This window comes from Halichoeres trimaculatus, unplaced genomic scaffold, assembly GCF_033239565.1.
Source record: "Halichoeres trimaculatus isolate MK-OKI-2021-1 unplaced genomic scaffold, fHalTri1.1 fHalTri1_scaffold_16, whole genome shotgun sequence".
Lineage (NCBI taxonomy): Eukaryota > Metazoa > Chordata > Actinopteri > Labriformes > Labridae > Halichoeres > Halichoeres trimaculatus.
In genome coordinates, this window is record NW_027437194.1 from 16,627,746 (window position 1) to 16,649,739 (window position 21,994).

At 40.3% G+C, this 21,994-nt stretch overlaps 2 protein-coding genes across 7 annotated transcripts; both read left to right on the forward strand.

The window, feature by feature from the left end:
- The first annotated feature begins 658 nt into the window (after positions 1-658).
- znf532 (zinc finger protein 532) lies at positions 659-13,282 on the forward strand. Of its 6 annotated transcripts, XM_074690530.1 has the most exons (13): positions 659-846; positions 938-1,032; positions 1,395-1,751; positions 2,978-3,037; positions 4,065-4,120; positions 5,778-8,139; positions 8,264-8,445; positions 9,264-9,440; positions 9,940-10,102; positions 10,207-10,521; positions 10,722-10,834; positions 11,031-11,169; positions 11,264-13,282. In XM_074690530.1, exons 6-13 carry the CDS (start codon positions 5,809-5,811, stop codon positions 11,765-11,767), a joined length of 3,924 nt encoding a protein of 1,307 aa, XP_074546631.1. In that variant the 5' UTR covers positions 659-846; positions 938-1,032; positions 1,395-1,751; positions 2,978-3,037; positions 4,065-4,120; positions 5,778-5,808; the 3' UTR covers positions 11,768-13,282. The 6 variants fall into 6 exon arrangements, with proteins under 6 accessions (XP_074546631.1, XP_074546629.1, XP_074546633.1 ...); XM_074690528.1 differs by lacking the exon at positions 4,065-4,120; XM_074690532.1 differs by lacking the exon at positions 2,978-3,037.
- A 2,521-nt stretch (positions 13,283-15,803) lies between these two features.
- On the forward strand, positions 15,804-21,994 carry oacyl (O-acyltransferase like). Its single transcript, XM_074690970.1, has 15 exons — positions 15,804-15,960; positions 17,745-17,878; positions 17,955-18,033; positions 18,134-18,269; positions 18,374-18,573; positions 18,657-18,866; positions 18,942-19,044; positions 19,142-19,243; positions 19,370-19,535; positions 19,623-19,702; positions 20,126-20,236; positions 21,123-21,246; positions 21,342-21,528; positions 21,653-21,795; positions 21,890-21,994. The coding sequence occupies exons 1-15, from the start codon at positions 15,804-15,806 to the stop codon at positions 21,992-21,994; spliced, it is 2,037 nt and encodes a 678-aa protein (XP_074547071.1).

Genomic DNA, 21,994 nt, shown 5'->3' on the forward strand with positions numbered 1-21,994 from the left:
TTAAAAAGCCATCGTGTTTTCCATTAGTTCCCCCTCTTTTAGAATTGAAAAAGTATCCTAACACTGATAGTTTTATGTAAACAAAATGTTCCTCCATACATAGGACATCCATATACAGGAAACTTGATAGTCTGCAGAAAAGATAAAACAAGCAGAGATTCATCAGCTGCACTAGTAAAAAAATTAAATTCCATGTCCTTTGCACAAAACACACAACTGCATGGAGCATAATAATAATAATAATAATAATAATAATTATAATTATTATTATTATTATTATTTTTATTTTTTATTATTATTATTATTATTATTATTATTATTATTATTATTATTATTATTATCATTACACACAAGAGATTCTACAAATTTATTCTTTTTTAAAAGTATTTCATTAGGATTTTATGCCTCTAATATGGGGAGAGAACAGTGGATATTGCCCGCAAAAGGGCAAAATCATCAATAACCCCTACAACTGGCCTTGTCTGGGTTACTGAGATAATATACGGGTGTTGGGGGTTTTTGTTTGTTTTTTAGAGCCCAGAACTGAAGCCAAGTGTGACGTCATGGGACTGAGTTTCTGTTTGGGGAGGGGAGCAGCCTTAGCCTCTTCTTCTGCAGACAATCTGCCACACTGTAAAAAGGCATGAGGCACCATGAGGGGCCTTTTTAAGGATGGACATGCACAGATTCAGCCACTTTGACAGTGTATAAATGTATCTTTGTTGTGTTGGTGAACAAAATTTGGCATAGTGCATTTTTGTACATGTTCATTGCCTTTGAGAGGTCTTCCACATTTTACAGGAGTGGTAGCCTTGTTCAGCTGAAAGCCTCACCAAAGTCTCTCAGGTAGGTTACCAAATAATTAGTCTGTTTAATAACTTATGCAATGCAATCCTCTAAAGGTATCATTGTTTTGTTTTTGTTTTGTTTTTTTTAGGATATAGAGGACTTCCAATTCTGTGAAAGAATTTCACATTCTGTGTTGCAGATTTATCCACCTTGGCATTTCTCTTGTGGCCATTACAAAAGCAGGTAGCTGGATTGCATCCATTCTACGTTATAAGCAACAAACAAAAGCAAAGACAAGCCTCACTGACCTTGACTTACATAGAGGCCAAAGGCAAGTTTGCTCTAGCTTAAGCTTCCAGTATTTTACCCAGTGATAAATATAATGTTGCTGATCTGTTAAAGCAACTAGGACTGAGAGCAGTATGATAACACAACAAACCATCTTTTTTACAGACTGTCATATATTGATATCCTATGATCCAGGCCTTAAATATGACCATATTGAAGCCCTCTTTCTACTCTTATCCTGCTCATTTCCTTTTCTTCCTCTGTTTCCCCCACCTCCCTCTGTCTCGGTCTCCCTCTCTCTCCTCTTTCTGCACCAGCTGCTGCTGCTTCAGAGCCAGAGTGAAGAGTCCCCTCACCCCCCTGCTCACACAGAGACAAAAGGCCTGCATCGCCTGCTGAACACTGCCCCCTTTCTCCATCCCTCCCTTCATGCAAGGCTGTGGTGGTGGTGGTGGTGGTAGCGATGGTGGCTTCAGGAGAAAAACGAGGCCTGGACTGGGACTTAAAATCTTAGACTGACCCAGTGAAGGAGAGTGGGAAGAGGGAGGAGGGAAGGAGGAGGATGAGGAGGAGGATGGGGGCTGGAAGGGTTGGAGCTGAGTGAGTGCAGGTGCTAAGGCCTCCACAGGAAGACTGTCTTTTTCCTGAATATCTGTCATCAAATCTGACAAAGGGTATGCCACATTTACCTCTATATGCGCATGAACCTGCATGTTTGTCTTGATGTGCTTTCTGTGTTGGCTCTCTGGGTGCCATGTTTGGTGGAAATCTGGAGAGGGAGGTGCATGGATGGCCTGTGTTTGCCCATGTCAGACTCTTTTGTGTTTATACAAACCTTGTCTTTATATCAGTGCTGTGAGTGTAAAGCTGTTGGGGGCTGCAGATGAGTTTTTTCAGTCTTTAAAGACAAAAAGCTGGGATCTGGATGAAAGCACAGGGGTGCATTTGAGAAACAGGCCAAGGTAACAGATTCAGCTCCTCTACTGTCTTTTATTTTTTTTCAGTGATTGATTCTTTCATTATTTTGGCATCACCTAATTTAAAATCCTCAGATTAACCTCATGTTTCTGTTTCAATGATTTTCCAAATTTAACTGTTTTTGTACTCACTCAAATATTACATCCTCTGTCTTGCTGTTTAAATTTGTGGCCTAAGTTTACAACATTGCATCTCCTGACTGTCATTTCCATGTGTGTTCTTGTGTTCCTTGAAAATATGCATGTAGTTTAGTGAGACATGTTGCAGTGCTTCCTGGGAAATGAGCACACTGCTCCTGCCTGTGTTTCTGAGGCCGTATTGCAGCAGAGAGCTTTATGCTGGGTGACCGGAACCAGCTGAAACCGGTTTAAGGCAGACGGAGGGCTAACAGGAACAATGCCGTCTCTGTGCTCCACTGTGGGATAGAGATAGCCCAGACTCCTGCTCCTGCTCCTGCTCCTGCATGGCAGCCATTGACGGGCTCGGCCACGAGCTACCGTGGCACAGACACAGACCCTGCTGCCGCTGCTCGCCGCATGTCGGTGTGCTACGCAGATGAAAGCGAGGGGGGCAGGGAGATTTAGGAAGGGATGAGGACAGGGGGACGTGGCTGGCTGGGAGTCTGTGAATCTGCAGCCTACAGCCTGCCTCACACACACACACACACACACACATTCGTACCCATATAGAGGAGTATGATCCATTTATCTGTTTGTATGTCAGTATGCTGGTAGTGGTGCAGGGAATGACTAAGGAGAATCCTCACCAGGACCACCAGCTCTCACCAGATCCCTGGATGTAACCTGACCCTGTGTTCTGGGCCTTCGCCTGGTTGTGAGGAAACAGGACTGTTTTTTTTCCAGGCAGGGTGGGGTTGATGGCTTTCTGTGGGTTAGTGGTGTTGTGACTGTGTTTGTTGCAGGATGAAAGGAAGGAAGGAAAGAAGGTTTGCTTGTGGCTGGAGAGGGACGGAGGAAAGAGGGTGAGAGTGGCTGATTCACTTGCATGTTGATATTTTACATTTTACTGGGGTCGTGGTTGTTTTTTACTCTGTGTGTTATTCCCAGTTGGTAATCATGCATGTGTATTAAACTGCTGTTTCTGAGAGGAGTTTTGTGTTGTGTGTTTTTCATGTTGTTCTGTATCTAACCTTCATTTAGTGTCTAAAGTCTGCTGCTGCTGCTGGCTGTCATGGCTGTGACTTGCTGTTCTTTCCACCAGGCCTTTCTCTCTCTGCCTGCTGCAGCTTCACACAGCTCAGCAGCCATTTTGCCCCCTTCACTGCCTTTTTCGCCTGCCCTCTCCCTCCACACCATGTCTTCACCTCTTTCTCTTTGTCTTTATCAGACAGATTCTTTATCATTACCACTCTTCCTGTATCATCTCAAATGAATCCTGTTTGTTTTTTCAAACCAAAGATAAAGCTCCAGGGTATGAGTCTCTGTGTGAGCAGATGTGTTTGTCATGCATTCAGATCAAAGAGTAGCACTGGTTAGACTGCACGTACTGTACAAGCAGTGCAGCTTCATGGCTGTGCCTTTTGTCTCATCCAACATCCATAATGTGTCCATAATACATAGTGACACACTGGACCAATCCCATCACAATACATCTATGACGTTCAGTGTTAAAAGGTTCTTTATGAAGCCTAACAAAGAGTCATCATTTACATTTCATCAAGCTAGCCCACCCCCACAATAAGATGATGAGTGCCAATCTACTGAAAAGAATACTGTTCAATTTACAGCTACACCAATTTCACTGATTAAATCCATACCCTGACCCAACATCTGAAAATCTCTGTTAAAACAGGAACTCCCGATATGCAGGTACAAGGGTAATTACCTCATTCAACCACCAACTTACAAGCACACTGGTTTCCTGTTTTTTTCCCCTGATTTAATTTGTTTAATTACAGCAATCTTGAGAATTTATTGATTGAAGAGACATTAAGAGGTTTTACTGGGTACTTAAGATAATCAAAATGTCACATCTACTGTTTCCTCTAGATTACATCAATGACTTGATTCAAGAGGAATAAGGCACGTTATGGGCACACTTTCAGGTATTTGCTAAAGATAGGCCAAGCTTATGGAGAAAATACAGAGCAGAAACTGCTATAGCACAAGTAAATCATCAAGCAGAAGGGATAAGCTAAGTCACATCTAACCTGGTTTTTCATTGACTTAGAGCGCATAGGCACTAGTCCACCTACTGTTGGAAGATGTTAATGCACAATAATTCATATGCCATATGCCAATCAGCCAAATGTAATGACAAGTGAAAGATAAAGGTGATTTATTGTCGCTCTATAGTGTCATTTATCAGTGGATGGGTTATGTTGGGCAGCAGGGGAACATTTTGTCCATAGAGTTGATGTGTTAGAAGCAGGAATATGTGCTGATATTTGGACCATGATCTGAAGCTGAGTTTATTTGCTTTGAAATTGTATTAAATCTTCCTAGAAACTCAAGTAGTCCATGATAACTGTCTTAGGCCTTACTCCTTAGCTGAGCGCAGCAAGATAGCGCCCTTTCCATGACGTCTGAAGACCAGGGACTGAATAATTAGGTTTGCTTGAAACTTAAAATAATTTATCTTAATGCACAGTAAAAATTAAATAATATTATTAAGTCCTTGGTCTTCAGACATCATGGAAAGGGTGGTATCCCAGACTGCCCAACACAGACCATGAAGGAGTTTTTAACTGACGTTAAGAGAATGTCAGTAATCAATGCTGGATTACGCTTTCCAACAGACATGGATCACATAATTGTCCTGCTATGCTGAAGTGAAATTATATGTTGTATTGTTGAATGTAAGGAATAGGGGTTGTAAGGTTTGAAAAAGTTTCAGAGCATTTATTGAAGAACAATTATTGTTTCATTAAATCAATTCCATTTCAGATCTTGCTTTTCAGATTCAATATAATAACTCAAATTTAGTTTCTCATGGCACAAATCTCAGCCCAGTTTAGGAAAAATGGTCGATGTGAATTTCTGACATGGACCAAACTGTGATGATGCGATGATTGGGTCTGTGTATCTAAAAAACTGCATCTCTTCTGGGTTGTTTCTGGTCTACAAGGGTCAGTTACGACAAAGTGGTCAAAGGAAGGAAAACCTGTGTCCCATGGGGGGCCATGGTTCACTGATTTGTGTGAGAAGTAAAGCCTGGTCTCTACGGTGAAAAGTTGATGCTGGGTCTGATACAAAAATGTCAGAATGTTGTGCCACAGTTTGCAGTGTAGTGTTGCCTTAGGGCCCAAGACCCGGTGGTTGCAATGTTGGGGCTGAACGGTTTAGTGGGATCAATGAAATTTGAAAGATGATTTTATGACTATTTTGGCTGTTTGTTTCTTTGGCAAAGGCAAAATCGGCAAAGGAAAGTTTGAAGCACCATGAATATAAACAAGAGCCAATAAGCTGTTGCTGAATAAGGTATTGGCAGAGAAGATTTAGAAAGCACTATGGTTACTTTTTACCCATTTCCTGGGGTAAAAAAAGTAAACAAAAATACATATTCATTTCTTACTTACACAAAACAACAGTAGTGGCAACAATAAGAAGAAAGTCAAACTAATATTTTGTCACCTCTGCTGCTACATTATGTAGATAAAACTTAAAGTACCACACAAGAGCGTCAGTGCAAAGTATGATGTGGTGCTACGATGAAGAACTAATCAAAGCTTAATTTTTCTCTTCATTACATCCGTTTCCCAGGTGATCCCCCCATCAGAGTAGCAGAAAGATCATGGGAGATATGAAGACGCCAGATTTTGATGACCTGCTGGCGGCCTTTGACATCCCTGACATGGTGGACCCTAAAGCCGCTATAGAATCTGGTCATCATAACGACCATGAAGCACAGCTCAAGCAACCTATTGGCACAGTAGCTTCAGGAGATGACAACACCCAAAACCCTGGACACGACATTGCTGTTAGTGTCATTGTAAAGAACACTCGAAGCACAGATGCCAGTGATCATGGTGGGAATGTACCTGAGAAGGAAGAGCAAGTCAGTGTTCATCCACGACCTTATTCTGCTGGTGTTGAAAATGGACTTCAAAATGGCCTCATGGCGACACCACCACCTGCTAACCATTACAACAAAAATGGATGGAAAGCTTCCAAAGATGAAGGACAGCCTGTTAACCATCAATTACCTACCTTCAGTCAGTTTAGCCCTATCTCCAGTGCTGAAGAGTTTGATGATGATGATAAAATTGAGGTAGATGACCCCTTGGACAGGCAGGGGAGTCAGTCATTCTTTAGGTCCACTAAAAAAAGAGAGGAGCAGAGTTCAGGATCTCCTGTATGTGCAGAAGTTTCCAAGCCCAGGGTAAATGGCAACCAAAAACCTGATAAGAATAACAATAACCGTACACTTGGAGGTTCCAGGTTGAGTGATTTCCCTCTATCGGGTCTACCTGAAGTGGATCTACAAGTAAATGTCCTTACATCCCAAAGTCAGGAGTGCAAGGAAGTTGGAGAACAACCTGAGCTTGTCAATGCGTCCCACGTCAAAGCCAAGTCATCCACAAAGCTTTCATCCTGTATAGCAGCCATTGCAGCTCTCAGTTCCAAAAAGGCTGGCACAGATGTGGGTATACTGGAGTCTCCAAGACCTGAGAAAGAATCCATAGTAGTCAATGTTGATCCCAAAACTCCAGAGAAGACACAAGAGTCAGAGTCAGCACTGGAGTTAGCAAAAAGGCTGCTGGCGAGACGACCAGACAGTCCCTCAAGTGTCACAAGTGAGGGCAGCAGCAAAGGATCCCCTGACTCAAGCACAGACAGCATCCCGGTGATCCCGAAAGTCAGGATTAAAACAATCAAGACCTCATCTGGCCAAATCAAGCGTACTGTCACCAGAATTCTTCCAGAGTTTGATCCTGAGGGTCTAAAAAAAGGAGAGAATAGCGCATCTTTTATAGCAACAACCAATGCAATTTTCTCACCCTCTACAAGGCCCACTCTTCCCACCACAGTAGTAGCCACCACTGGAGGTCATTCCATAGAGATAACCAAGCAAATGACGATCAAACCTGTGGCGACAGCTTTTCTACCAGTCTCTGCTGTCAAAACTGCTGGTTCCCAAGTCATCAACTTAAAACTAGCTAACAACACCACAGTTAAAGCAACAGTCATACCAGCTGCATCAGTGCAAAGTGCCAGTAGTGCCATCTTGAAAGCTGCTAATGCCATCCAGCAACAGACTGTCATGGTACCTGCCTCCAGTCTGGCTAATGCCAAACTTGTCCCAAAGACAGTTCACCTTAGTCATCTAAATCTTCTGCCTCAGACTGTATCTGCAGCTGTCTGTGATCTTAAACAGGCCCTGTCCTCCACCAAACACTCACAGAATCGACAACCACATCAAGTCAAACAGCAGACAGCTCTCACTGGCCGGGCCTCAAGAAAAGTCTCTCGTGTTCAGGTGTTTGCCACCTCTCAAAGTTCTGTGGTGGACGCCTTCAATAAAGTCCTGAGTAGCATAAACCCTGTACCTGTGTATGTTCCAAACCTCTCTCCACCAACCTCAGCTTGTATTTCTCTACCCTCACGTGGCTACAAGTGCCTGGAGTGCAGTGATTCATTCGCTCTGGAGAAAAGCCTGACACAGCACTATGAGCGTCGCAGTGTTCGGATAGAGGTCACCTGCAACCACTGTGCCAAAAGTCTAGTATTCTACAACAAGTGCAGCCTCTTGTCTCATGCCAGAGGCCACAAGGACAAAGGAGTTGTCATGCAATGCTCACATCTGATCCTAAAACCTATTCCTACAGATCAGATGATAACCACAACACCCACATCAGGCTCTTCCAATACCATTGGCACCATCTCCACCTCTCAAGCACAAGCACCTTCAAGTGAAGTCCTTGGGAAAGCGCCTAATGGTGGGACCCAGTCTACAGTAATTTCTGCTCCATGCAGTGCTTCTCTTGTGGCAGCAATGCCTTTGGACGATGATGCATCCAAGCTCTGCAGGCACAGTCTGAAGTGCTTAGAGTGTAATGAAATGTTCCATGATGACAGTTTGCTAGCTATGCACTATCAACAGGCACTGGAGACGAGTGGGCAGGTGAGTGTCTGAAACATGTGAACTTTGCAATATAAGATTCAGATTCAATTTGAATACATATACCTCAACATACTTCTGCTAAGATCACTTCATGATATGCTGTACCTCCCAATGTCTGCAACAGAAAACCTGCACCATTTGCCAAATGCTCCTCCCAAATCAGTGCAGCTTTCTGTCACACCAGAGAATCCACCAGCACAAGTCACCTTACATCTGTCCCGAGTGTGGGGCCAGCTGCCGATCTGTCCATTTCCAGTCACATGTCACCAAAAACTGCCTCCATTATAGCCGAAGAGTTGGCTACCGGTCAGTACAGCTTAAGCTACATCTTTGAATACTAGTCTGCATATTAGTTTAATGTATGTAAACATTACAACTTAGTCCTTGAGCAAGTTCCTTCAAACTTCAGGATATTAACCAGGGAGCAGTTTTTTTACTCTGTCAGTAGCTAATTTCAGACTTTAAAATTCTTGCTTTTAAATTGCAACTTACATCATTTGGAATTGCTGTCATTAGTTACATTGTGATTGCCTTGACAATTTGATTTTACTAATGCAATATTCCTCACAACCAAATTTGCCCAGAAAGCTGAAACAACCAATTTATGAGAGGAGTCATTCAAGATAAAAGCCATCCAAATGGAGCCTGTCTGACCAGTCAATTATAAATGCAGTTGGATAAATTTAAGATATGTTTAAAATACTTAATAGGTCATTACACTCTCAGAAAGGTGGCATTTATATCCCCTTGTCTACTGTGGGTATAATTTGAGTTTTTTAAGAGTAATTTGAAATACCACTCACAGTGCTTCATGTATGACCAGCTTAACGTTGTCTTTAAGGAAATAGCAATGATACTATATGCACTATACCGTTAGCTTAGTGTTACAGTTGCAAGACTCCAGAGTAAAACTTATTCACACAACATGTCAAATGTCAGTTAATGGTGCATTTTCAATTACATCAAGATAGCTCTCTTGGTAAATTGTCTAAAACAAAAAACATAGATTTTGTGCGGAACAGCATTCAAGATTCACTATAGATTGAACAAAAAGCTAATCTTCTCTCAATCATGACAGTTTTTAATGAAACCCTTGAAAATTTTCCATTTCTCTGTCCTTGCAGCTGCATCCACTGTAGTGTAATCTTTGCCGACCTTGCAACTGTAAAATCCCACATCCAGAGTGTTCACTGTGAGATCTTCTACAAATGTCCCCATTGCCCCATGGCTTTCAAGACCCCACCTGGAACCCACTCACATGTACACACACAGCATCCTGGGATGAAGGCAGGAGAGCCAAAGTAAGTGGCCCCATACAACATAAACCCTGTGGATACTTCGTAGATACAATACAACAAAACGAAATCTCACAATTTAACATTCAATTAAATTAATATGTTGCACGGAAACTATACACAAGCTTTCCTACAAGAGTTGTCACCACATAGAAACACTTCAACACACGCCTCTATATGCTTCCATTCACGTCATGAAATCTAACACCTATGACTGATTCATTATCTGAGGAAACAATCCTCCCTTCCTTATTAGCAGTAAGATTACCTGGTTTTAGACATGGTGCCTTAACTAAGGTTTGTTTTTTTCCACATGGTAACCTTTCACCATTTGTTTTGTGGACAATCACAGACTCTAGCGATAATGGTACTCCGCCGGTGTTTGTTTACCATTGCGTTGTTTTGGCCCCAAGCTTATAACCTCATTCAACTTCTGTATTTGTATCTTCAGGTTTCTTCAGATTTACCTGATGTAAGTTGTAAAGGTCTTTCTTCTGTCTTTCAGGGTGATCTATAAATGTTCAATGTGTGATACCGTGTTCACTCTGCAGTCCCTGCTCTACACACACTTCGACCAACATGTTGTCAATCATAAAGTGTCGGTGTTCAAATGCCCTGACTGCTCGATGCATTATGCACAGAAACAACTGATGTTGGACCACATCAAGGTGGGAAAATAACACTTTAATTCAGGTTTGAAATGAATGCCACTGATACCATTAATATCTGGTCAGACTTTCATAGTTTTGTCTGCATATCTTGACCCTTTCAGGCCATCCATGGGACCCTCAAGACTATCGAAGGTCCACCCAACTTGGGCATCAACCTCCCACTTAGTACCAAACCCACAAACTCTAACTGTGCCAATAGCCCCAGTAGACACAGTAATAACAAAGATGGAGTAAATGTCCCTGCTCAAGAAAAAGGAGAAAAGAAATCTTCACCTTCACACCTAAAGAAAACAAATACCAGCCCCTCAGTTGACCTCAAGAACTCCACCAGCTCTGGATACACATGTGGAGACTGCAACAACCTCTTCAGCACCAGAGAGCTTTTTGTTGCTCACATGAGGCACGATCATGGCAAAGTGAGTATTTTTGCAATGGAGTTTTCAATTTATAAAAGTACCCACTGGCTAAAGCTTGATGATGAGATAAAAAGCTTCACAAAAAGAAAATGCTGAAGCAAAGTACCTCAAATTGTTACTCAAGCACTCAACAGGCATATCTTAAGAAAGTCGAGATTATTGTATGACTACTTTTTATTTATATTCTCCTGATGTTACAGGTACTGAAGAAACACCCGTGTCGACAATGCGATAAGTCTTTCAGTTCCTCTCACAGTCTATGCCGACACAACCGTCTAAAACACAAGGGAGTGCGGAAGATTTACACCTGCCCGTGAGTATGAAAACAAGATGTCTTTTTAATCCAAGAAGAAGGAAAGCAAGAGCAAGTTTATGTTTCCTTCTCCTGCAGAAAGAAAGATTTACCCTGAAATAAGGAAAAAACTGTTGGAAAACTTTTATTTTAAGCAAAAGCTGTAATCAAAATGCTTGCAAAGTGTTATGGTTATTTTGTTGTTGGGTTTTAACAGGCACTGTCCAGCTCTAAGTCAGCCTTTCACCAAAAGAGTGCTGCTGGATCAGCACATTCAGCTGATGCATGAGGTCAAAGACCCAGAGAGGAAGAATGCCAACTCAAACAAGAAGGAAGCCTCACCCGACAAAGAAAAGGTACAATGTCACAAAAGACAGTGCTCAGTGTCCATTTTTGTTCCTTATCAGTCAGTTTCATATTCCAAAGTGATCATTCTAACATCCTCTACAGACACTGAGCCCCAAGAGAAAGCCAGAAGATGACGAGGGGCCTCAAGGGTTGAATTCCAGGGGTTCTGACTCACAACCGTTGAAGAGGCTCAAAGTGAACATCCTCAAAATTCACAAGTGTGCTGTCTGCGGTTTCACCACCGAGAACATAACAACCTTCCATGATCACATTCCCCAGCACAAATCTGACGGCTCATCCTTCCAATGCCGAGAGTGCGGCCTGTGCTACACCTCGCCCCGCTCGCTTGCCCGACACCTCTTCATTGTGCACCGTTTAAAGGAGCAGCAAGGCCTCGCCCGGTACAACGGACGGGGCAAAGACGATGATGAGAGTCAAAGAGAGAACCAGCTGGACGTCACAGACGAGAACACTGACGGGACTCCGAATACCAAATGCAAAGTTTGTGGGAAGAAGTTTGAAACAGAGGGAAACCTGAACACTCACATGAGGACACACGGGATGGCGTTCATAAAGTCAAAGAGGCTGAGCGCGGCTGAAAAGTGAGAGAAACACATGAAACCATTCCATCAAAAACAAGTAGAAACTCCTTAATACATAGAGTAAAAGTTTTCTTGATGACATGTGGTCGTGCTGCATTTACATGATGTACAATTATGGTACTACTATATGTACACACTATACACTCAAATATGTAACATATGTGGAAGTCACTTTTTGTCTTAAAGTTAACTGAAAAGATTTTTGTACACAAATAGATGTTTCTATAGGCCTTGATAGATCATTTTTATAGGGGGAGCATTTTTAATTTTTAACAGATTTCATCGATAACCCACTCAGACCGGTTAATGTATGGAAATGTTGTTGTAATGGAGTCGATCTGCACAAGGTTGACAGTGTCTTTGATCCTCAAAGCTGCTGATATCTAATGAATGTCTGAAAAAAGGAACAAATGCGTTTATTATTCACCACATCAGTGCACATGCAGTAAATTCAAGTTCAGGTCTTCATCAAGTCATTGCTGGATTAGAAGATTTCTAGGTTTGATTTCTTTTTTTGTACTTAACAGATGAGTTTAATTTATCTCTGGGCTTACACTGGCTTCAAATTATCCCATGCCATGGTGTGAATCTAAAACATCATACTGACTGTGAAAAATTTGGGAGTATTTTCTCAAATCAGAAGATCTTAGACAATCAGGCAAAAACAAATTCTTTTTTTGGGTACATTTTGACACAACCTATATATTTATTTTTCTTTTGTATCTAACACACCAAGTGAAAAAAACAGATATCAGATAAGCATAAAGACAGTCTTAAAGTTAGTTAGTTTGAGAACATTTATTTAAATCCACCCATATTTCACTTAAGAGACATGCAGTTTTCAAAAAATACAGGCCAAATTGAATTTTATTTTGAAAGAATGTCAAACTTTTAATGTTGAATTTCTCTCTTGGTACATTCTATATGGCAGCTCTTTGTGATGAAAAATCACTTTTAAATTGTTAATGTCCTTGAATATCTAATATCAAAAATGCAGAGCACTTACCTTTTATTTACAGCCAAGGTCACAGCCGCTTTCTTACGGCAGATTAAAAGTAAAATTGTGGGGACTCTGTATGTCAGACTACATTCATGAGAGTCTGGTTTGAGTGAAAAAGAATGAATGTCAATGAACAGAAACACCACTGAGGGGGGAGTACTGTGTGAATGTCAACTTGGCTGTGAAATGACTTATTCGTACAAAACAGCCAGTTCAATTAAAAGAAAAAAGAGTCCACTAAATATAAAGAGTATTTATTATAGCTTTTTTTGTCATAAGCATTCCTTGAAGTTATTATTCGGTTTTCAGTCATTCTTTTCTACTTTGGCAATGAGACCTAAACTGGCCCATGCTGTAAAACTGCATGTGAAAAAGCAGTCTGTGAATTCTTTGTTGAGTAGAATGTGTCTTGCTGCTACTGCTGCTGTTTTTAGACATTTCTGAGGCTTATGTAAAAAGCTGTTCATTCTGTCAATAAATGATAAAACCCAACATGAGCAAGATGTGATGTCCACTGCACATGAGACATCAGACCTTCTCTGTGGGAAGATATCAGAAAACCTGTCTGGATTTTGACTTATGCACATAAACTTTTATACTATGGTAGTCTAAGTGCTTTAGATTTACTTTGCCATATGACTTATTTATGGACTAAAGTCAAATAAGATAAAAAATAAATAAAATAGTGGCCTAAAGAAACAGATTAAAGTTGATTCTAATGGCTCTGTATGACCTACAAAAGCAATCAAGAGTGACAGTTTCTATCAGGGATGCAACATAACCTGGTATCAAGTATCGGTTCAAATGCAGACTCAAGAAGTTAGATCTGATATTGGTGTCAAAGGGACCCATCCACAGGACAGATCCACTCAAATCAGTACTACGCTCCTCTGTGATCACAACTACCACTTGAGTATTATGCCAAACAGCAGTAAGTTGCAAGGAAGAGCTAAAATAACACAACAAATGTTACCTACAGCAGTTCAGACTTGTTGGGGAACAAGCGTAAAACACCTCTGAACTGCTAACAGCAAGATGTTGTATGTGCAAGTACCTCACTTATCTACTGCTCAGGTTTACAGTTTAACTGTTAGAGACCTACTCAGCACACATTTACTCATGTATAACCCCATAAAAAAGAATAAACACAGTGTAAACAAATTTTATTTCATTTTGATTTAAAAATTTAGAAAAGACTGAAGTTGCCAAAACATCATCTTCAGTCTCATCCTTCTATTAAGGTATAGCGAATGTTCAAAGTGATACCGGTATCAAATCGGATCAGTTTCAGTCTAAACCGATACCAAAGCCTAGGTCAGGGGTGGCCAACCAGTCAGAGACCAATAGCCACAAAATTTACTGTGGTACTACAAAGAGCCACATCACACACGTGGTCTCACACACACTTCCTCTCACACATGAACAAAATGATATAAAGTGAAAAGTAATACATTTCCATATGTCTATCTAGATAGCTATGAGCACATGAGCAATTAAGAGGAGCACATGTCGAGAAGAGAAACATAAGTATCATTCTCATCACCCAAGTATTGATCAACACAGATCCCAACATAGGCATCAATATATCAATATTTTAGATTGATCAGGACACCACTACTCATAACAATATACAGATCTATATATATTTGTTATGAATGGATCGAAGAGCCGCACGCTGAAAGGCAAAAAGCCACATGCGGCTCGCGAGCCACAGGTTGGCCACCCCTGGCCTAGGTATTGGTATTTGAACTTTGAAAGTTGGATCAGTGCATCTTCAGTTTCTATGGAGCAACTTTAAATGCCTTATGTTTATTAGCCAAAGGAGATCGTTTTTGAAGACATTTTTGGATGAATATCAAGGATAAGCGGACAGTGTCTTCCATAAACTAAAAAAGTCTTGTTGGCTGTACAACAACAGCAGAGAAGAAAACAGAATACAGTTATCAATTAAAACAATGCAAAAACTTTCCCAGTGACTCATTTTACGTCACATATGAGGCGTGGTGCTCAGAGATGCTGGGCAGAGAAGACCTTACTTTCATGTGTTGTGTCTTAGTTGCGTACTTTCAGAGCCAACCTTAGTCTTGCTGATTTCTCCAAAACTTCCCACCATAAACTGAATTTACAACCAACGGAAATCTCTTCATTGTTTTGTGGGACACTGACAGGTAACAGTGGGACATCTGATAAATATTTTTAGGTTTTTTATGCATGATGAAGGTTACACCAACCAAAACATTACAATAATAAAGCTATGACTGAGAGTGATACAGCATGCAGAGACCTTTCTTTGATTTTGTGTACACGTTGTGGGTTACGCCCTCGTCCTACGCACTTGTGCCTTCAGGTGTGCTGAGATTCTGTGGTCAGGTTTTTAAGGCGGAAATTGGCAAAAGAAAATCTAGATTTAAAAAGTTCATGGGAGCATGATTAGCGAAGCTGCATCAAACTGAAAAATGTGCTTGTTATTTCATAAAGATTGTTTCATAATGCTGCCTAGAATTCATTGCACTCGTTTTGGTTTATAGGACAAGCTCACCCTCTAGTGGTCGATGCTGACGAACTTTAAGAATTCAAGAACCAAATAGATGCATTAAACATCCTTTCAAAGATGGAAATATGATGTTATTATAAGAAACGTTTGACTTTTGGTTATTCAGATCAAATTAATAACACTCTACGATTCAAGAAACAACAAATAGGCTAAGATTTAAAATGAAAAATTGCTACTATGTAACAAAATCTTTTGTCTCTGGCTGTGGAAGTGTTTTTTTGAGTTTCTGAGTTGCAGCTGTGATTATCCTGAGCCTGGGTTGTAACAATGACAGACCGCAACATTTTGTTAGCCTCTCATCCCCATGTAACCAAATCCTGGTCTCACCTGAGCTAGAAAACCAGATGGAGCCAGCCCTCAGTTGCCAAAGCAGTTATTTAATTCAACCCATGCCAAATGAATTTTATGCTACCTTTGTGATGACGTTGTGTGCCTACTGCGTTATTTAAACACTTTTCCTGTCAAAAGGTGCAGTCAGTCTTAAAAATGGCCCTGGTTTGGCTGGTGTTCCCAATAATGGCAGGTTTTTGTTTTGCTTTGGAAAACACACCAGGTTTGACTTTGTCTCAGAGCTGTATGGAGGACACTGACACATTCCTCTGGGAAATTAACCAGGACAGACCAAAGGAGTATGCTGTTCTCAGTAAGTGTTGACATATTACAGGATATTTTTCTTACTGGATTTTGAGTCATGCAGCCTCTCATAATGGTGTGGGTCAGATGTGAAGTCATGAAAAGTCATCTGAGGGTATATTAAAAGACAAAAAAGATTAATCTTTCTCAATCTCTAATACTGCTGTCTGTATCTAAAATTTAATCCCAGAAAAGAAGCAAATTTGATACTTCAAGACAAAACACTAATGTTTTCAGTATACGTAAAAATCTACCAGAACAAAGTTATGATACATGGATTAAAAAAGAAATATAACAAGTATACCAAATGTTTATTATAGTGCAGTTATTGTAGAAGTAGATTATAGTAAAAGCAGTGGTGGTAGTTGTACAGCACCCTTTCAAAATAAAACGCCCAAATAGGTAAGCCACAAAAGCGCTGGCTAGACACCCAACTCCTGTTGACTTTTGATTTTTAAGACAAACACTCAAATTCATCTTAACTATCTCCAGCTACAACTAGAGACAATTGATTGGATAAAAACAGGGTGACGAGATCGAAAAATGGAAGTTATTACTCACATTATTTTCAGTGAATGAAACTTCCAATGTACTTTTCCCATGGCATCAAGACTCCAGACTGTTTAATTCACTCATTCTTTCATTCACTTATAAGCATTTTCGTCTCTCTTTCGTCTCCCCTGGAGTATATCTGTTTGCTAGTTTAACCTTAACACCTTATGTTAGCCAGTCTCGTCGCAGCGACAGACAGGTACCTGGCTTAATTGACAAAATGTACGCACCTTGTGTTAACTCACTACTTAACTCTTCGTTGTTTGTGGTTGGGTTGGGCTGAATAGCAGTTTCAACAATTTATGCTCAAGTTTATATGACGAGTTTCTATTTTCAGAAGCTTCATTTGGACTGCGCCTGGCACTTATAAAGCCTGAAAGTTAACTTCACACAGGCTTGCTACTGTTTACAGTCTGTAGCATCGCAGGGGTGGGGCTGGTTCTCCAAAACGTGCCCTATGTCGACAAGGAATGAACACGCTACAAAGCATTTTGGGTTTTGTTTTGTTTTTTGTTCAAATGGCAATAAAAGCTGTTTAAATTACATCCAAAGGCGGAGTCTTGGCTTGTTTCTGCACTTTTATGAGTTGCCAACATTGGTTTTATTGATTTCATTATTTAATATAAACTAAAACTTTAGTCCAGCTTTTATGTAGGATTTTATATTCTAATAACTTAAATCTCATTTTATTTAAATGTTTAACTCTCTTTTATTGTTTTAGTATATTGGTATTTTTTGTGCTTTAAATATCTTTGACTGTTATCCTTACCTATTAATTTGTTTGTCTTATTGCTATTTCAATATTCTAGCTTATTTTTATAGCTAACTATTTTTTTTCTTTCATGTTTTGCTGTTATTTGGTTTTATACCTTTTTGGTGCTTTTTATGTTTGCTTATTTAATTTAATTTTACTTATTCATCCTAGTATTTTCAATTCTAGTAGAGTGCTTTGCACTACTTATATTTGCAAAAGGTTTTAAATAAATAAAAGTTGACTGATTGAGAGAAAATTAATAACATCTGTTGTAATGTAATGTCACTCTCTCTCTCTCTCTTTTTTGCATTGTTTTCAGACTAAAAGACACCTTGAGCTTTAAAACACATGGCACTTAAATATAGTGCAGTATTAACATACTTTCTAGTCTTGGAAAGTTATTAAAATCATAATCAATGGTTCACTGAAAAAAAAATTGTAAGTCACACAGTTATTTGACTGTTCTTTGTGTTTGTGCTCTGGTTCAGTGTATGATTCATTCGGAAAAATGGGCAGCAACGTTGAAGGAGGTAACACCAACCAGCCTGGCTTGCTGCAGCAGTGTCGCTCTGCACATGGCCCCACATTCTCTGGCCAATACTGCCAGGTGTTCCTGAGACAGGTAACAACAAACAGGATAGTTGGATGGCAGGTCCAATGAGGGGATCTTTACATATTTTCCTACACTTTAACCACAGGGGACAACACAGTACTTTGTGGGTATTTGTGTTCCTGACTCCTGTGGAGAAGAGGATGTGCAAACACTGGTAGTGTACGGTCAGTGGTTGTAAAATCTGTTTTCTCTGGACTCACATTTGTTTAATCTTTTTATCATGACACTATATTTCTTTAACTTATGTTTATTTTATTTTGACAGGGAGACTTCAGTACGGTCAAATGTCCCTCATTCCTCCTCTACCTCACATTTTGGCTAATGATTCCACTCAGGAGATGATCATGACACACTGCTTGTCGAGCATGATTACCCCTGATGCATCAGATATCACTTGCTTGTCAGTATATGATTGCATCCTGAGATCATACTGTCTTGTCTGCATGTTAAGTAACTCATTTTTCTTCAAAGAAAGGTAAAAAGACACCTTGTATTTTTCTGCAGATTTGTGTGCTGCATGATGGTTGCCCTTCCTCTTGCTGCCACCTTGTTCACAGCATTGATAAAGTGGCAGCGCAGCAGAGAGATTAGCCCAGCTGCTGAGTGTTCCTGTTTAAACACCAGTCTCAGCCTTTATGGGACCATGAGGACCAACAATTCCTGTGCTGATATCAATGGAAACACTACAGAAGAAAATAGCAGAGGTTGGCACAGATCTTCCTAAAATACTTCAAAAGACAACACATCTTTACCCTGGCAACTTAAAAATTGTACTTATCTTTCCAAGACAGCAGCAGGCCAAATCCACTATGTTTTCCTCAACGGTGTTTGTACCAGTGTCTTCAGGTGTTCTCTCTACAAACCACCAGCCAGGGTGTCTTAAGTACATCTTCATCCTTCAGAGGAGGCTTCTCAAGCCTCAATGGCATCCGTGTTCTCAGCCTTTTGTGGATCATATGTGGACACTCTTCACAGTTCCCTGTTGTGAACAACTTAGGTATGAAACACTTGGTTTTGTTTTGCTGTTCACAGTCTTCCTTCACATTCTGACCTTGTATATTGACCCTCACAGATAACTACAAAAACTGGAAGAAAACAGTTGAAAGCAGTCCACTGTACGTGCTCTCTATGGGTGGGCCTGTTTTTCTGGCTGTGGACACCTTTTTACTGTTAGGGTGAGCTGAAAACAGAAGTTGACATCATTCTGTGACAGTAAAAAAAAGTTTTACGTTATTGATTTGAGCAGGTTGAAAAGGCAGTGTTGTGTTTCAGGGGTCTGCTTAGTGCGAGGTCTCTGCTCGGCTCCATCAGCAGAGCTGAAGACAGACTAAGCCCAAAATTGGTGGCCTGCTACCTCATCAAGAGGATTAAGAGGTATTTTTTTTATTTCTCTTTACATATTTCAGTTCAGTATCTAATTAATCTAATGAGCTTTTTACTAGGTTTGTTCTCATCTTAAAGCGCTGTGATAAACATGTATTCTCCTTCTCTTTTCTGCAGGATTCAACCTCTGCATCTGTTTATCATGTGTCTAACCATTGGCCTTATCTCTCTAGTCCACTGGGGTCCCTACTGGTTCCCATTTATAGATACACTGATGGATTGTAAAACCTACTGGTGGGCTAACTTACTGTTGATAAGCAACCTCCTTCCAGTCCATGAGATTGTAAGTTTAAGCACATACTTAGACTTGTGGCTCAAACTCTTTTTTTGTCAATCTGCACAGACTTTCTATAACTTCGATTCTCCTCAGTGCATTCCTTGGACATGGTACCTGTCGCTGGACTTTCAGTGTTATGCCACAACGCCTCTTTTGGTTTATCTTTACAAGCTGTAAGTCCTCTCTTATGATTGTTTAAAATGCTTAGTTATACACAGCAAAACTGAGCCCAGCCAAGTGTTTTTGTCTTATTTTTGTAAAAACAGTCTTTATTAGACTTGATATGAGACATATTCAAAGTCTACCTTTTTAGCCTCTTATATGTAGCGTCTTTATAGTTAGCTCAGATTAACTTAAGAAGTACATATTTCTTACCCCATTAACAGCTGTCTTTACTCTTAACATGTAATTCAGACACCAATGTTGTTGTTTAATATCTCAAAATAAGACCCTTTTTGGCTTGTCATTAAGCCATTAAGTCATTAAGATGTGCATTTTTTTACTAAAAATAAGACAAAAACACTTGCTTGGATTTCAGTTTTCGCTTTGAGGGATTTTTTTTTTTTTTTTTACAGTTATCTGTCTTTGTTCACCAGAAACAGAGGAGTTTTTGCATGTGTTGCTGGAGGCCTTCTGCTGTTGACCACACTGAGCAGTGCTGTTGTAACAGCACTCCTTCAGCTGCCTGTCTTTCAGCCGTCTACATTGTAAGTGACAGTGGCGTAAAAAGTCTCAATGAAATGTGAAACATTGGACAAGTTATAGAGGGATTATTTGTTTATCAACAACAGCAGATGCGCGCGCAACTTGGGTGCAGAAGCACTGCAGAGTATAATGGTTTGTCCATCGATGTGGAGGAGTTAACCACCAAAAAACAATTTTTTAACTTAATGTTATCGCTTTGACTTTGTCGGCAAAATTCTCCCAGGTTTGTGAAATAGCAGTGAGTGGACAGAAAGGATCAGCAAGTGGACAGATATTAGGTGGGCAGAAAATTTTAGCAGAGAAACCTGGCGTGTACCCAGAGAGGAAACACAACTCTCACTCGATGTTCAAGACTGCTTTATCCGTGGGCACCTATCAGACTGTGACATACCAGGATGTTTCATAATATTCCCTAATTTTACTTTGGTTACAAAATATATTTCTGTTAATCATAATTTATAGGGTCACTTATTATTTACTGTCCATATTGAGTTCATGTTTGGTCAGAACCTCAGCCTCAAACCAACTTTTTTATTAAATAAGCAAAGCCAAATCTGTATCAGCAGTTATTATTGCTTGTTTGCAGTCAAACCTGGTTAACTGAGGTTGGATAAAGAACACACATTAAATAACAAACACGCAGACGTCGCTGGTGTATCAGTGGAAAGTGTGACCCTGTTAACTGGTGACTCTCGACTGTTGATCACGGCTGCCGTGACTGAAAGTCACCAGTTAGCATGGTCGCTATTAACGCAGAAACACCGGTTGTGCTGTAACGGTCGAAACTCGATGGAAGTTGCCTCTATTGTGTAGTATTGTTTTTGACAGCTGTGTGTGTAAGAAAAAAGTTGAATACATTGAAACATTTTCTGTTTATTATTTTTGCAGGACATCTCATGATTATGTCTTGTATTACTATGTGAAACCCTACACCAGATATGGACCTTTTTTAATAGGAATCCTGACTGGAATATTTTTGACAACAAAGAAAGATCAAGTGTTAAAGAAAAGGGTGAGAGCAAAATATCACAAGCCTCTTTCTTTTAGTATAAAATGTAAAGCTGAACAAATTTAATGATGATGATTCATCTCTTACTGTGTCTGCAGTGGCAGGCAGCACTTGGTTGGTTCTGCTGTTTCTCAGTCATGGCTGCGTTAGTTGAATTTGCCTACATCCTCAGAGAGACCCCACCTTATCCGTCTGTGCCCCGCGCGCTCTACCAGGGGCTGCATAGACCACTGTGGGCTTTGGCTGTGGCCTGGATCATTGTGGCATGTGAGGAGGGTTATGGAGGTAAGTGAAGAGCAGGAATGTCACAGAATCCTAACACCAAATACAGAAATATGACAATCTATGTATGACAATCATGTTTTGGTTGAAATTTTTAATATTTTGAAATTTTTTCTCTGTCCTACAGGTTTTATCAATAGACTCGTATCATTGGATGTCTGGGTTCCTCTCTCTAACATAAGTTTTGCTTGCTATCTGACACATCCGGTCTTCATTATACTCTACATCGGCTTGCAAGAGACCCCAATCCACTACTCAGACATCAACTTTGTGAGCACTTCAGAAACTTTTATTGCACCTTTCATTAACTGCCTGTCTGTTTCATTCTTAACAACATTTCTTCTTCATCTCTTCTCTCGTTTAGATGTACATGTTCCTCGGCCACCTTGCACTCACATTGGTGGTCGGCTACGTGCTCACTGTGTTGGTCGAGAAGCCTTATCTTCTTCTTCACTGGGGCAGTCAATAG

What these genes read in the sequence shown, in the direction of transcription:
- oacyl (XM_074690970.1), top strand. Translation starts at nt 15,804, where the DNA reads ATGGCCCTGGTTTGGCTGGTGTTCCCAATAATGGCAGGTTTTTGTTTT. An exon ending in CCCTGTTGTGAACAACTTAG is followed by an intron (nt 18,867 to 18,941) that starts GTATGAAACACT and finishes TGACCCTCACAG; the next exon opens with ATAACTACAAAAACTGGAAG. An exon ending in TCCTTCCAGTCCATGAGATT is followed by an intron (nt 19,536 to 19,622) that starts GTAAGTTTAAGC and finishes GATTCTCCTCAG; the next exon opens with TGCATTCCTTGGACATGGTA.
- znf532 (XM_074690530.1), top strand. Translation starts at nt 5,809, where the DNA reads ATGGGAGATATGAAGACGCCAGATTTTGATGACCTGCTGGCGGCCTTT. An exon ending in ATGAAGGCAGGAGAGCCAAA is followed by an intron (nt 9,441 to 9,939) that starts GTAAGTGGCCCC and finishes TCTGTCTTTCAG; the next exon opens with GGTGATCTATAAATGTTCAA. An exon ending in CGGAAGATTTACACCTGCCC is followed by an intron (nt 10,835 to 11,030) that starts GTGAGTATGAAA and finishes GGGTTTTAACAG; the next exon opens with GCACTGTCCAGCTCTAAGTC.